The sequence below is a fragment of the Melospiza melodia genome, chromosome 27 (assembly GCF_035770615.1).
Source record: "Melospiza melodia melodia isolate bMelMel2 chromosome 27, bMelMel2.pri, whole genome shotgun sequence".
NCBI lineage: Eukaryota > Metazoa > Chordata > Aves > Passeriformes > Passerellidae > Melospiza > Melospiza melodia.
The window spans coordinates 6,121,612-6,137,971 of record NC_086220.1 but is presented as its reverse complement, the minus strand read 5'-3'; the positions used below and the strand labels follow the sequence as shown (position 1 = coordinate 6,137,971).

Below are 16,360 nucleotides of genomic sequence, written 5' to 3'. Positions count from 1 at the left end.
TGGATCTCCCCCTGAAGTTTGCCATATGATTCTTGGTTTGGGATAATAATTGTCTCTAGTTGTGGTATAGCTGTGTTTGTGCAGTTCTTCTTAGTGAAATGACACAACACCCCATACTACAACTCCTTTTTCTTCTCCTTTCTTCTCCTTTCTTCTCCTTCCTTCTCCTTCCTTCTCCTTTTTTCTCCTTTCTTCTCCTTTCTTCTCCTTTCTTCTTCCTTCTCCTTCCTTCTCCTTCCTTCTCCTTCCTTCTCCTTCCTTCTCCTTCCTTCTCCTTTCTTCTTTCCTTCCTTCTCCTTCCTTCTCCTTCCTCCTCCTTCCTTCTCCTTCCTTCTCCTTTCTTCTCCTTCCTTCTCCATCCTTCTCCTTTCTTCTCCTTTCCTTCCTTCTCCTTCCTTCTCCTTCCTTCTCCTTCCTCCTTCCTTTGTTGTTATCCACAATTAAGACATTTTAATTTCATCTTTCACCAAATGAGAGCTCATGCTAAAATGTCTCCAAGTTTACTAGGCAAATAATTTCCTTAATTTGCTCTAATAACTGGGCCCTTTTAGTAACTATTCCAGTCTCTGCACCAAAAAATGGAAGGGAGCAGAGGCTGTTTTATCCCTTAGCAGGGAACACTGGTGAGAGGGGGGAGCATCACAGCACCATGCAGGGAGCTGGGGGAGCCCCCTGTGGCAGTGCTGGGGTCACCACCCCTTGCAGAGGACATGGTGGTGTTGGATTTATGGTTGGACTTGATGATCCTAAAGGTCTTTTCCAATTTTTACCAGTCTGTGATTCTAAATATGTCTCAGGGGCTTGTGGTTGTACTGCACAATATGCACTGAGCCTCTTGCAGATTTAGCTGTAATGCTAAAATCTTGGTACCTTGATGTGTGTAAACATGAATTTTTCTTTAGTTAAAGAATTAGATGTCTTGGAATAAAAACAGCATTTCTGGCTTTTGTTAGCTGCTGACAAAACATGGGCTTTTGTAAAGGTTACAAAACAATTGATTTGTCATTATAGATTTGAAAGATGGTGTAGGAAAGATAATAAATCCAGACTTGGCTTTGTTAAACACAAGTTAAATTGCTAATACTGTAATTACTGATGGTTGCTGGAACATACTCCTCCTCACTGGGTGCCTGCACTTTGGTTTCAGTGCCTTGTTGCACTGGTTTTTGCTGTTTTTTGAGTGCCTGATGGCTTCCTTGGCTTCATTTATTTGGTGTTTTTTTGATTGTGTGTTGTGCATGGTGCACTGAGGCTGCCTTGTGTGCTGTTGTGTGTTTTAATGTGTCACATGTTGGTGTTTTTAAAGACAAATATTTGTAAATATGTGGAGTGCTCCAGTGAAGTCGTTTAAAACAGTGGTTTAGACTTCAAGAATTCTGAAAGGAGGGAGGGAAGGTGTAGGGGTTTTGTTAGAGTATTGTGTGTGATGTTTTGCTGGTTGCAGTAGTGGTGGCTGTATTTGGGGGGAGTGTTCATTTTTTTAAATCCAAAGGCTCTGGAGTGCAGGGGTACTCAGCTGCTTTAATATCCTACTCTAAATGTAACACTAGAAATTCTTCTGAACACCTGGAAGGAGATCTGCATTTTCTATTGATTTCAAAGGAGCTTTCATCTGTAAAATATCCAAAATGTCATCAGTTACTGAAATGTCTGGTGTTGATTTTAGCTCTGTTGTTAAACACCTGAATTTTTAGTGTTAGGAAGATGTTAAAAGTCATTTCCAGTAATGGAAATCATAGTGGAGTGGTACCTGCTGGGTCATGCTGAGAAGATGGACCTTGCACAGTGTGATGGAGAGGTATAAGGTAGAGGATTGAACACACACACTGCAGAGGGAATTCTGGAAATTCTGCTCACAAAATCTCCAGTGAGCAAGTGAGGGCCAACAACTTGGATTTACCAGCACCAGAGGCTTTTACAGAGCTTGGTGTGTCTTTCTACCTTGTATTTGTTTCTATGCCAGAAAGAAGGCACCATGACTTCTCTAAGTGGGACAAACCAGCATGAAATTCAGGCAAGCTGACAATCACCAGCACAGTCTGGAGGTGGCTAAAGTCAGGATTCTCTTTTAGAGAAGGGATGACCTGTGCTCTTGCTGATTTGTCACCTCTCTTGGTGCTCAGTGCATTGTTCTGCATGGGATGCCCCTGTGGCCTGGAGAGATTTTATTAAAGAAACATTAAAATAAGAGTGGTGGCATCCAGGCTGCACAGCTGTGAGCTGGTATTAGAAGCACCATGGATGTGATGGTTTACATTAACTCAAGAAAAACCTACAAGTGCTGGGATGTCCTGTGTGGGGCCTTCCCATGTCTGTAGATGTGTGCTGGGACATTCTGTGACACACAGTGCTGCCCCTGGACATGGAAGAGTCTCATTCCTCCTCTCACAGCTTCTCCTCCATCATCCTTGAGGCTCTGCTAGTTTATCATGCTGTCCTGCAGGACATTTGCCACCAGCCCAGGAGTGTGCCTGGGTGTAGAAAATATAAAAGACATGTCTGTAACAGCAAGACAGGGAAGGCAGGGGCTAAAGATGCCTCAGCCCATTTCCTGAATCCCCCAGCCAGCCCTGCCAGCACCTCTGTGTGTGTCTGCCCTGCTGCCACTCCCTGGGTGGGTTTGTGTTTCACTCTCAGGTTCTTTGGCCCTTCTGCATGTTGTGTGACCATCACATTGTGCTGCTGACTGCTCCTTGTCCCTCTGTCTTGTGCCCTAAGGAGCTTCTGGTTCCTGTCCCCTGTGAGGACTGCTCAGCCATTTGGGATGGTGGCACTGCCTTTGCAGGCTAAACAAACACAGCTACTCCCACTCTCCTTGGAGGATCCTTTTCACAAATATTTTGTTCTGGAGTTTCCACAGTCTTTCTTGAATCAGCCTTTCCTTTTTGCTTGCTAATTATTGAGGTTCTGGAGGCTTGAAACCTTAACAAAGACACAACTTGAGAGTCAAAGAGTCAAACCCTGGGGTGACTGTGCAGAGGGGAGTGATTGAAGTTGACTGATAGGTGTCGGTTTGGGATCAGATATGTAAATAAATCAAAGGGCCATTGCAGAATTTAATTCTGACAAAGCTGCAGCATGGAGTGACCTCCTGGAGCTGCTGCTCATGTCCAGCTTGATGGAGTCTCTCCCATGTCATGTAGGTAAGAAGCTGGAGCTCACAGCCCATGGCTCAGTCCTGCTGGAGTGGGTGAAGGGCTGCAGGTGGCTTCTGCAGCCTTGGTACTGTTTTCAGACTGTTTAAAAAGGAGGGTGCTCTTTCTGATGGCCCTGACCTCTGTCTAGCTCCAAACCTCCTTTGTCCCTCTGCTTTGCACACTCCTGCTTGTTTGTAAGTAGATTCTCTCAAAATATTTCTGCTTCCTAACCAGGGCCAGGGAGAACTGTCTTTGACTTTGGCTGTAGATGTGGAGACACTCAAATGAAAGCCTGAAGAGCAAGGTCTGAGCTGAGCAGCCTCAGTTGGGCACTGTTGGCACCCATCAGTGCAGAGACCTCACCTTACACAGCACCCAAGCTGAGCCACATGCTTGGTGTGCCCTGTGCACATAATTACAGTCACTCTGCTCTCTGTGCTGTGCCCAGAGTTCTTACAAAAGCATTCCCAAACAACAGGAAGTCTGGAAGAAACATTCAGATTTTTAATTAATTTTTTAGCTCTATATTTGTTGTTGTCAGTCTAGGAAAATGACTGACTTGTGGCTTGGTTTAAAATATTCATCCCAAAGCCCAGTGAAGTAGTGGAATTGAGCTTGGCCTTCACAGATCCCAGCTTTGGCCTCTCTGTCACAGCTGGTGTCCCTTGCAGTGCTGTGCAGCTCAGCACAAAGTCACAGCCAGTGGCAGGTCCTTTATCTGCATGGGCACTGAATCTCAGTGACACAAACAGATTTTAGTTAAAAGCTTTGCAAATTAATCTTCTTGGTGCTTTTAATTTTCTCTTTTTCAGCCATTTGGTCACCAGCTCTAATCCCTGCACAGCCTGACAGTCAGTGCTTACTATTGCCAAAATTTTCCATGTGTCATTTGTTACTTGCTTTTGTGATGAGCAACAATCTTAATCTGAGGTAGGAGCATGCTGTTTGGTCCCAGCATATTTGTTTGTAACTGGTCCAATTTATCTGATTCAGGTGCACTGTGGCCAGGTATGAAACCTGAAAGTGGTTTAATTCAGACTCCATCTACAAGTCAGCACAGTGTTCTTACCTGCACTACAGGGTTAACCACAAGCCAGCCCAGCCCAGCACATTATTCTTATTCCATTGAAGGTAACTTGGCATGGTTTTTATCTGCATCTCTCTCCACCTAACTGAGTCCAGATACCAAACTAGAGAGGCCTGCACGCTTGTCCTTGGTTTGTGCATGCTTCTTGATGCTTTGCCTCTTTTCTCTTAGTGCCTGTGTGTTTGTGGGGTTGTGTTTGCTTCCCCCCTGTGTGTGCACCAGGCTGGCTCGTTGGTGCCATGCTGCTGGGCTGAACAGGGTGAGGAGCAAATGGGAAGGGGAAAGAGACTCCATGTTGTGTTCCTGCATGCTTTATTGGGAGTGCTCTTGCATTTCTCTTTGTTTGTGGTCTTTAGATTGATGGCAGGAAATGTGCTGACTGCAGTGAGATTTTTAAACATTTGTTTTTAATTCCTTCTGGAGGTAGATGGCTCTTGAATGGCACAGACACAGGTTGGTAGATCTGCTAGGAAGTGAATTTCTCTGTACAGAACTACCAGTCAAATATTATAATTGCTGGAATTGCCACATCTAAGAAGGCAGGTGCTGAATTTCACCAGCTTCCACAGCAGTGAATGTGCCAGATAGCTGAATAATGGAATATTGTTGCTTATGGCACACATCTACAAATTGATACCTCTTCTTTAGGCTGGAATTTGCCATTTATGTATGGAACTACCATTCAAAAATTATAATTACTGGAATTGCCACATCTAAGAAGGCAGGTGCTGAATTTCACCAGCTTCCACAGCAGTTTTTAGGAGTGAATGTGCCAGATAGCTGAATAATGGAATATTGTTGCTTATGGCACACATCTACAAATTGATACCTCTTCTTTAGGCTGGAATTTGCCATTTATGTATAGAACTACCATTCAAATATTATAATTGCTGGAATTGCCACATCTAAGAAGGCAGGTGCTGAATTTCACCAGCTTCCACAGCAGTGAATGTGACAGATAACTGAATAATGGAATATTGTTGCTTATGGCACATATCTACAAATTGATACTTCTTCTTTAGGCTGGAATTTGCTATTTATGTTTTGGTGACAAATGATGAAAATTTGTCTCTTTCTCTGGAAATTTTATAAAGCATTTCAGGAATTTGTAATCTATGCCTTGTGGAATATTTTCACAAAAAATTCAGGGACTTGAGGAAGTTTTTAGTTCAGCTTCCTGCTCAAAGAGTAGTTGATACAGAATTCAGAATCAGATTTCTCAGAGCTTTATCTAGTTACATCTCCAAAACCTCCAAGGTTGGAAATTTTGCCAGTTCCAGAATCAGACTCATGATGATGATGATTTTTTTTTTTAATTTTGTTGACTCAGAGCTTTCACTTTTCCATGTTCTGACCATTTCTCTCCTGCTGCTGCTGCTGCACACCTGCAAAAAGAGCTTGTCTGTCCTCTCACTAATGTCCCTGCAGGTACCAGCAGGCTGCATCAGGTCCCCAAAGCCACCTCCTCTCCTGGCTGGAGAGTCCCTGTCCCCTGAAATGCCCCTTGCAGGGCACATTCTCCAGATCCCTGGCTGGTTTGGTGTCTCTTTAGCAGACCTACTGAATTTTATCAACGTGTTTCTTGTGCTTGAAGGGCCAAACTGAATGCCACAACCAGATGTGGTCTCATGAGAGCCAAGAAAAGGAGGATAATTGTTAAAATCAGCAGTGAGTGGGTTTTAGCATGTCTCTCACAGAGGAAAGTTGTGGGTATGTCATGGTCCTTGCACAGCTTGCATTATTGAGACAGTCAATGGCCAGGTGTAGTATTTATCCTTAATTTATTTTTCTCATGCATAACTGCATTCATGAATTGTTTGCTGCAATTAACTTATCATTTTTTTTGAGTGCACACGGGCTCCAGAAGCAGCAGGACCAGAGTTTTATTCATTGATTGAGGGAAAACAACTTTGTGCATCTTGAGCAAGCCACTCTGGAATTCAGTTAGTTAAATAAAAGGGAAGCAATACTGGAAATACTCCCTTTTTCCAGCATAACCCTCCTTCCCCCAACAGAATGATTCACTGATTCTCACAGACCAGCTGGAGTTGCCAGGGCTCAGGGATGGTGCTACACAAGGTTTCCCAGTGATGTCCCATGAAGGGCTGGTGGATCCCTGGGGGTGCTGAGGGGACAGACCCATGCCAGGCCTTGCTCTGTAGAATTATAAAATCACTGACTTGTTTGGGTGGAAGGGACCTTAAAGATGATCCCCTTCCAACCCCTCTGCCATGGCAGCCACACTTTCATTATCCCAGGGTGCTCCCAGCCCTGTCCAGCCTGGCCTTGGGCACTGCCAGGGATCCAGGGGCAGCCACAGCTGCTCTGGGCATCCCCACAGCCAAGAATTCCTTCTCAATGTCCCATCTAACCCTGTCCTCTGGCAGTGGGAAGCCATTCCCCCTTTTCCTGTCACTCCATCCCTTGTCCAAAGTTCTCCAGCTCTCTCTGAGCCCCTCTGGATGCTGGAAGGGGCTCTCAGGTCTCACTGGAGTTTTCTCTTCTGCAAACTACTCAACCCCAGCTTTGTCAGAGTTTCACACAGGAGAAGGATTTGAATCTGTGCTGCTGGGAGAATGTGTGATGTGAGAAATTTCCCTGCAGGCTGCTCTCTGAAAGCGTGCACAAGTCACCCCAAAGTGTGCAAAAGTCACTCCAATGGTGCAAATGCTGTTGCTTCTTGGAAAAACTTTTTGCAGACTTGCAGGAAACTTTTCCTTTTTCAAATTTGCTGTATTTCCTTCTCAGGAGCTCACCAAGGGTTCAGGCCAGTACAGGGGCTGGTGCCAGGGAGGTGTTGAAGGGATGGACAGAGTTGTTTCAATAGTAATCCCTGGGATATCTCAATAATAATCCCTGGAATATCTCTCTTTTCTCTCCACTCAAATCAGGGTGAGACACAGCTGTACAATGGTGCTGACCCACTGGAGGGGAATTTCAGTGCATGGTTCTGGCTTTGACTCTTTGAAAATTATTGAAGCAAAACAGATTGGGATTAGTAAGGTAGAGGCAGGGATGTAATGTCTGAGGATGAGGTCTGAAGTGAGGGATAAAGAAAGGAAAAAAGAGTCATGGCATCTTTAATGCAGTACTTGTGTTTGCTGGTCTTTAAACTCCAGCCCTTGAGGTCATGTTTAGCAAATCTTTGCCAAATATTTTTGCATAGTTCTGACCCATTCACAGGTAAAAGGAAGTGGCCCACAGTGCAGGAAGAATTGGTTCATCCATGTGGTGGGAACGGTTTGAAAAAAATCTGGTATGAAGCAATATTTAGATACAGGATTATTAAAAAGACCTGTTGGAGGGAGACCAGAGTTAAAATCAACAATGAAGTACATGTGAGGGAATGCCAAAGCTTTTTTCTCATTTCTTCACTTCTGTAGTCAATCTGAGTGGAGAAGCAGCCTGTGCAGAGCATTACAGATAAGAATCACTTTCTGTTTCCTCTCCATAACAGTCCTGAGAGCAGTGGTGTAGCAGTTTGTCTTCCAGAGAGTTGCTCTGCTCTGGCTGCAGGTTGGTTCACCAGGTCTTTTCTACAGAGCTGGGCTTCACAGGGATGTAGGAAGGAGCCTTTCTTTAAGGTGATACAGCCTTGATAGTTTCCATAATGTGTAATTAATTGGAAGGAGCTTTATTTGGAAGCTGCTCCTGGTTTTGAGCAGTTGTTCATGAGTGTTTGTGGCAGGTTCACACAGCTGGGCTTCAATGCCTGTGGAGCTGCTGCAGGTCCTTGAGTGTCTTCACTGCCATTATTGCTGTTCAGTGCAGCAATTTTGCCTTTTTCTAAATGTTTCTGGGGCTGATTACTTCCCTTTGTTTCTGCTTCCACAGAGATGTCACCCTGTGACAATGTTCACCGGGGTGTTAGGATGAGGGAAGAGACGAGGCTCTGACTCCATGTTTCAGAAGGCTGATTTATTATTTTATAATATAAATTATATTAAAACTATACTGAAAGGATAGAAGAAAGGATTTCATCAGAAGACTGGCTAAGAATAGAAAAAAAATGGAATAACAAAGGCCTGTGTCTTGGACAGAGAGTCTGAGCCAGCTGACTGTGATTGGCCATTAATTAGGAACAACCACATGAGACCAATCCCAGATGCACCTGTTGCATTCCACAGCAGCAGATAATCAATGTTTACATTTTGTTCCTGAGGCCTCCCAGCTTCTCAGGAGGAAAAAAATCCTAAGGAAAGGATTTTTCATAAAATGTATCTGTGACATCACCCTTCATATTTCTCATCTCTTGTAAATCCTGTGTATTTCTACACATCTTTTCAGATCTGTTTCTTTTGTTTTCTTAACTTTTTAGAGGTGTATTTTGGATGCATTCCTCTTTCCTGGAGGCACCAGGTAGTATTGGTGCTTGCCATAGCACAATATACACTCATTAAGAGTTCATGGTGGGTCTGTTTTCCTGGGGGAGCAAGATTGAATCCTTCAGAAGTTTGAGTTCTTGGGGTGAATTTTGTGTGGTGGTGTTTGCAGAAAATAAGGGTTTTTCTCAGAGTGATGGTAAGGTAGGGATACTGTGAATTTCTGCAAGTCTATATGAGCATCTAAAAGTGATTTTTTTGGTTTTATTTGTGTGCAGAGGAAGGTGGTTTAGAAAATAGTTCTTGGTGGCATCTGGTTTTGTACGTTCTGGTTTTGTTCCTGCTGGTTTAATTATTTGCTGTTATTGTTGTGAGTCCCAAACCCCCATGTTGAGGAATGTTTAATGGAGTGGCCCTGTGTCTGTAATCCCCCAAAAACTGCTAAACCATTGGTGTTCCCAAGTGCTGCTCTAGCAGCCTCTTCTGTGTTTTGAGAGAGCTGAATGCAGTGACATAAAGCTTAGGAAACATCTTCAAGTTGGTGCCAACAATTACACATCCCTAAGAACTCATCCTGTGGGCTGTTGACAGATTATTTCACAAAGTCACTTCCAAAAAGCATTTTTAGACACAGGGATGTTGGGAGAGATGCTCACTTTCTCCACCAGGAAACACTCTGTTTCTACTATATGAAACTTCTTAATGTTTCCTTAAATTTTACATCTAATTAGACTAAAAATGCTAAGTTTGATGGTTTTCTTTAAAAAGAACTGATTTAAAGAGATTCATGTCCTTTTTCTTGATTTATTCTGGTTCATTTTCATCTGCTACTGGTTGATCATCAGAATGGGACTGTTATCTTATCAAATATGTAAAACCTGTTTAATTCTACATCAATTGCTTAGCAACCATGGAGGGAAAAGGTTTTAGACCCATTGGAAAGGATTGGTTTTAAAGATGTACTTGCTCTTCTTTCCTGTAAACCCAACTAAAATGTGTCAAAAACTGGTGTCAAAACAAACCCCAGTTCTTTTCTGGGTGTTGGTAGCAGAGTGCTGCTTGCACATTTGCCTAGTAAGTATTTATTTCACTACTTCTCATTTCTTGTGCTTCTCTAGAATATTTAATGCAATCATTCTCAATTTTACAGCATCAACTACCAATGCCAGTCCAGTCTCTACATCCTCAACTGTTGTCAATATTTCCACATCAGCAGTAGCCAGCATCTCACAGGTAAAACCTCCTTGGTAAATTTATATGCACCATCTCATTTACCTTTGTTTAACAAGTTGATCAAAATTATCATGGAAATATCACTTGTGGTACTGGAGCTGTGGGGCTCAGTGTGTAACTCAAACCACCAAATCACTCCTGCTGTCTCTTTGACCATGATGCTTCTCCCTTTGGCCTTTGTAACAAACTCACTCCATCTGTTCAGAGCTGTTGTCTCATCTGCAGATTGTGAGGTGAGTCCTAAAACTGAGATCTCTGCAGGAGAGGTGGAGGGGAAGAACCAATTCAGCTGTTTTAAACCTGCAGGGAGGATTAGAGTTGGGTGTTTTCTTGACACCTTTGTTCTCAGCAAGAATAGGAAATGAGGTTGTACCCAAACAAACCCAACCAATAAAGTAGGGTGTGCATTCTGATGGTAGACTAGAACAAAGTGAGAATCCCTGCAAGCTAACAAAGACCATTTCTCCCTGCCTTTTTCCTCTGTGGGTGGTTACCAGCCATTCTGAGCACTTGGTTATACAGAGGAAGCCTTCAGTGTCCAGCTTTTCAGAAAGAGAATACAGGAAATGTGGAAAATGCAATGGATGCACAGAAATCCCTCTGTGCTTTTGCTGTTGCTTTTTAAACATTGACTTGTTTGGAACTGTAAGGGGAAAAAAAATATTTTCTTTTAGTATTTCAGACTAAGGTACCTGGTTCAGAAACCCAGGCTGCTCTTCAGGGGAATCAGGAGAGGACTGTGATGACACATTTGCTTTTTTTACTGTCAGTAGCAGAAGGTGAAATCCTCAAGCACAGCCCCAGGTGCTGAGCAGTCTCATAAATGAATTAAGTACTTTTCATAAATGGATGCCTTCCAGCATGCAGAATTATTGCTTGATGAAGTCAGCACATGAGTAAGGGCCATTTATCCTGTAGCTGTGCCCTCAGCAAGGCCCAAGGTCACTTTCTGTCACTGTCAAATGCAAGACAAAGCCACACATTCCAGAGCACAGAGTGCACTGATGTCTTGGCATCCACTCAACTCCCCTGTTACTGTCACTTCAGTCATTATGAATTAATTTTTGCAGCCACTGGAAGCAGAGGAATGGCCCTGTGATCACTGGTGTCCTCTGCAGGAGCCACTGGGCAGCCAGAGCTGTCAGCCCTTTTTGGGAATGTCTTCATATGCAGAATGAAACAGCATAAAGTCAGCCTGTGCTCTTGCTGGGATTTTTCTTGGACAGGATATTGTGGTGGAGTTCACAGGGGTCCCAGGTTGAGGGAAGAGATGAGAATCTTGACTCCATGTTTCAGAAGGCTGATTTATTATTTTATTATCTATATAATTATATTAAAACTATATAAAATATTATATAAAAATAATATATATATATATATGTTTAAAATATATTAAATGCAAGACTGTATATATAATTATATTAAAACTGTACTAAAAGAATAGAAGACAGGATTTCATCAGAAGGCTTGAAAGGAAAGGAATGGAATGATAATAAAATCTTGTGACTGACCAGAGAGTCTGAGCCAGCTGACTGTGATTGGCCATTAATTAGAAACAACCACATGAGACCAATCACGGATGCACCTGTTGCATTCCACAGCAGCAGATAATTATTGTTTGCATTTAATTTCTGAGGCCTCTCAGCTCCTCAGGAGAAAAGATCCTAAGGTAAGGATTTTTCATAAAATGTGTCTGTGACAGGAATTTCTAATACAGAAGTCAGAGATTCAGAGTGTTTTCTGGATGAGGTATCCTACCATCACTAACTCTTTTCCCCAACAGGAATATCCTACCTACACCATCCTTGGCCAGAGCCAGTACCAGACCTGCTACCCAAGCTCAGGCTTTGGAGTGGTGCCACCAGCAGACAGCAGCACAGAGAGCCTGGCCCTGGCCACCACCACCACGTTCCCAGAGGAGAAACCAAATGCCCTGGTGCCAGCTGGGGCAGTGCAGAGACCTTCCTCTGGTGAGGCTGGGGCTGTGGAATCCCTCTGCTGAACACTGCAGGGGGCAGGTGTGGGGAAACACCTCCAGAGGGTACCTGCAGCATCCTGCCATGCTGGGCCCAGTGGGACACTTGCCTTCCTTGGCAGAATCTTTCTGAGACCTTCCTGGTGTGGAAAGTATTGTGCTGGGCCAGCCAAACTGAGGTATCAGAAACCTTCTGCTGCTGCCATTGCAGGACTCCTAGCACTGCTCTGTGTGCCCCAGGGAGAGGGAGCACTCTGAACACCTGGCTGCAAGAGAGAAAGATGCAGGAGGTGATGTCCTCTGTGTCCTCTGTCCCTGGGAATTGTGTTCTTAGCAGTAGCAGAACAGGCTCCATCCCATCTCCCTGTCACTTATGGCCATCCTGCTTGGTCATGGTCAAGGCTGTGTCTCCAGGGCCAACATCACCACTGTTACTCTTTTATATTCAACTTTCTATTAAATAAAATAGACATAGCTGAGTAACAGAGTAGTTTCAGTAGTGGAACTCCAGTAATAGAGTAGTGAAATGACTGCTCTGCTCTGGCTTTGCTCTGCAGGCAGTAGCTGTTGCAATAGCTCAGTTCTGGGGGACTGAATTGAGGAGACAGAGCTGTTTTGAAATGATGGGATGAAGAAATCATGGTTTGTTACAGGGCTTTGCAAGGGTTCCTCAGGGTGAGAGAGACAGACGAGAATCTTGGCTTCAGGATCAGAAGGCTGGATTTATTATTTTATGATATATAATACATTAAGACTATACTAAAAGGAGTAGAGAGAAAAGTTCAGAAGCTGCTAAGCTAAGAATAGAAATCAGAATCAATAACAAAGGAGCTCTCTCTGATCTGTCCCAGAGAAAGGCTTGTCTTTTGATTGGCCCTTAATTGTACACAAGCAACATGGACCAATCACAGGTGCACCTGTTACATTCCACAGCAGCAGATAAGAATTGTTTACATTCTCTTTTTGGGGCCCCAGCTTCCCAGAAGAGGGAAAATCCTAAAGAAAGGATTCTTATGAAAAAATGTCGGTGACAATGGTTTATGTTCTAGTCAAAGTTCAACTATTACTGGATCCACATAGTAAAGTTACCTCTTAGCTTTTGCTGCATTGGTGTTTGTTTTGAGACACAAGGAGATGAGAGCTGTGTGATTTCTTTCTTCCAGGAGATGCATCCACAAGTCCTTTGCTACCAAGAGCAACAGCAAGTAAAGAGTTAGATGAGCAAGCAAGAAAAAACATCCCTGGAAAGAACAGAGGGAAGAGGAAAGCAGATACCTCCTCCTCCCAGGACAGTGAACTGGAGGTGAATAGTCCCCAGCACTGGGGCTGTGGCTTTGCCTGCCTGAGCCATGAGAGCCTCCAGGGCTGCAGATCCTGTACCTAGAGAGTGAGATCCTGTTCCTAGTGATGTGTCCCAGCACTGCCACATCCACCCAGGGAAGGAGCTTGTCTGTCTCCACTTGGAATCTTCCATGCTGCAGATTTCCCCTTCTTCTTCCACAGCAATTTTCCATTTGCCACTACTGAAAAGAATTTGTCTCCTTTGCAGTTCCCTTTCAGTTAGTTGTGGTCTCCTGCTGGATGTCCCTTAGTCTCCTCTTGCTGAGAGAAGCCATCCCAATTACCTGTGGGCTGCTGACCATCTCAATAACATTTTGCTGGCAACTCTCATTTCCTCACAGATCCCTGGGACCAGGGATGCAGTCTGGAGTGACCTTCCCAGTGCCAAACAGGTTGAGACATCACCTCCTTTCTGGCACACATGGCACACTCCAGCAGGAAAGTCACCTGCTCCACAGGGAGAGAGTGCTGCTGGCTTGTCCTGGTGTCCAATTTGCCCTCCAGCTCCTTCAGAACCAGTGTGAGGGGGTTTTCCACCCCACATGTTGTCCCAGCTCTCCAAGTCCCTCTGTACCAAAGCTCTGCCATTCCTCATGGCAGCCCAGTGCCTTATTTATAACAGAGGTTTCTCTGACAAACACCAAGGGCATGCACTGGTGCTCTCCAGATCACAGGAAGTACACTTCACCTCAGCAGGACTCTAAAATTCATTAGCACTCTAAGCTTTACTTTCATAACTATAAAAGCAAGAGAAGCTTTTGAAATAGTTTGACCAAACAGCCATAGCCTGAATGTGTGCTTATAAATAAACTGCCCTGCAGTAAACTGAAGAATTGAATGTGTTCAGTCTCTAGGATTACAATTGTTCATACCTGCTAGAGCATACTGCAGCTAAACACAAAATTAAAACTTGTTCCTTTATTGCAGTTCAGTGCCTGGAACCTCTCAGCCCTAACCTCCTGTTGCTCTTTCTGCAGAGGGTGTTTCTCTGGGACCTGGATGAGACCATCATCATCTTCCATTCTCTTCTCACAGGGTCCTATGCTCAAAAATATGGCAAGGTAATACTGAATTTTCCATGGAAGAAATATTTCTGTCATACAGAATTAAACGTTAGTCTTTGGAGAAGGAATAGTTTAGGTTTTTTTAAACTCTCTGTGGTGGTACTTTTAAGTTGTTGGCAGTTTGGGGCAGGGAAGGAACTAAATTTGGCTTTATACAGAGCTAGGACATGGACATCACCAACATGTCCCTTCTTACAGTGCAAGTGTGTCAAACTGATTTCATCCTCACTGGGAATAGCTGAGGTCCTTGCACATAGGGGAAAGAAGTGGTTTTTCTCTGCCAAAAAACATTGTAGATTTTTGAATGTTTTGTATGTGCTGACTGTGAAAATATATCAGTCTCTCCTGTGGGGCACTGAAGTGTTTGGTTTTTTTGATTTTTTAATTGAGTTGTTTAAACTACTAGGGAAATTGCAGTTAACACCATTAATGTAGCTGGAATTATGCCAGGTTTGATATGCAGTGGAAACTCTGTGCAATTTAACTGATGAGAGATTTATGACAATTCCCTCCTGCCTGTATCCACAGTGCGTTTACATTTTCTTTTTGTGTTTTCCCAGGATCCAACTCTAGTGATTGGCTCAGGTCTGTCCATGGAGGAGATGATTTTTGAAGTTGCTGATACTCACTTGTTTTTCAATGACTTGGAGGTACGTGGCAAATGTTTGAAAGGCAGAACTCCACATTACCATGTCAGAATTACACCTCAGTCTGTGAGAGCTCTGTGCTTCAGAGCCTCTTATGTACTTTATATATGTACTCTTACATACTCTTATATATAAAATTATATACTAAAAGTAAGCACAGCCAAATCAGGGGGGCACTCTTAGCTGAGAGGAATTCTGCAGCCTTCCAGTGCCAGGAGCTCTCTCAGTTTCTGCTGGGTTTTTGCTTGAACATGTACAAATAAAAAGAGTGAGGTCTGATCCATCCTGGTTTTGCATTTCTGGGTGAGCACTTGGCACTGTGGCATGGCTTGTTGCTGTTGGGAAGTGTGAAGGGATTGGTTTTTATCACAGTTTCTTTGATCTGTAAATGTCATTGTGTTTCTGGATTACCACAACATGACTTTATTTTTGGGTTTTTTTGTCTTTGACAGGAGTGTGACCAGGTACACATAGAAGATGTGGCATCTGATGACAATGGCCAGGATCTAAGGTTGTACTGATGAATGCAGGAAATTTATTGCTGATGTACTCAGGTTTTGTGAAGACTTCAAATGCAGATGGGGTTCAGGGATGGAGCTCAGCATTGTGCTAGGAATGAAACCTGGCACAGTGTTTGTTTGCTGGGGGGTATTTCTTTGAAGACCTACAAAGCATTAAGAGTTTTGAAATGATGCTGTGACTTACATTGTCCACTGTTGAATGCTGCTCAGTGACAAGTGAGGAATGGAGAATCAGCACTTCAGATCTCATGATGACAGCATTAGATTAGTAACCTAATCTAATGGTTACTCTAATTAGATTAGTGGAAAAAGTCCCTGCCTATGGCAGAGGTTTAGAATGAGATGATCTTGAAGATCCAGTCCAACCTAAACCACCCTGTGATTCCATGATCTTGACCTTTGGAAGTCCCCTTGTGGTTTGCATCCCTCTGAGAGCTTGTGGTGCTCACTATCAAGCAGGGGGAGGAAGGTTTTTTACTGAGCTGAAGTGACTCATGAAAAAGTCTGAGAAAGGTCTGCCAGGGAGAGAGAAATACAGGAAAAGTGGTGAAGCAGGACTTGCTTTCTGCAGTTATAAAGTGGTGAAGCTCATCTGCTTGTGGAGCTGCAGCTGTGATGGAAGGACATGGATGCTGTGTTTGGAAGGTGTGCTGGGGTTATTGCTGCAGGATGGGGAAGGGGTCAGTGGGAAGGATGCTCTGTAAGGCAGAGGGGTGAGCAGCCAAAGAGTAAAGGAAGGTTTTGTAGTGAAGGCTGTGAAAGGAGTTGTATCAGTTGTATCAGCAGATGTAGCTGGGTGTGAGCATTCCCACAGGAGCCAGGCTCTGCTCCCCAGGTGCCCAGCTCCTCTCTGAGCTGTTCTCCAGCTGCTGCCATCAGCAGCCTCACCAGAAATGCCTCAGTGCTTCTGCTGCTGTGGCACACCCAATGTGGGTGTGAGGGTCCCAAGGACAAGGGAAGAGATGAGAATCTTGACTCCATGTTTCAGAAGGCTGATTTATTATTTTATTATATATATTATATTAAAAGAAAA

The 16,360-nt window shown here is 43.7% G+C and overlaps 1 protein-coding gene across 3 annotated transcripts in view; it reads left to right on the top strand.

Moving 5' to 3' along the window:
- EYA3 (EYA transcriptional coactivator and phosphatase 3) overlaps window positions 1-16,360 on the top strand; it is a 42,312-nt gene that overhangs the window by 18,611 nt on the left and 7,341 nt on the right. For 2 of the 3 annotated variants that reach the window (XM_063177662.1, XM_063177663.1), the window contains exons 7-13: window positions 4,131-4,268; window positions 9,697-9,779; window positions 11,563-11,749; window positions 12,918-13,057; window positions 14,073-14,156; window positions 14,720-14,809; window positions 15,259-15,317. In XM_063177662.1, coding sequence (XP_063033732.1) covers window positions 4,131-4,268; window positions 9,697-9,779; window positions 11,563-11,749; window positions 12,918-13,057; window positions 14,073-14,156; window positions 14,720-14,809; window positions 15,259-15,317 — 781 coding nt within the window. The remainder of the gene's footprint in view (window positions 1-4,130; window positions 4,269-9,696; window positions 9,780-11,562; window positions 11,750-12,917; window positions 13,058-14,072; window positions 14,157-14,719; window positions 14,810-15,258; window positions 15,318-16,360) is intronic. The other variant, XM_063177664.1, reaches the window with a different exon arrangement.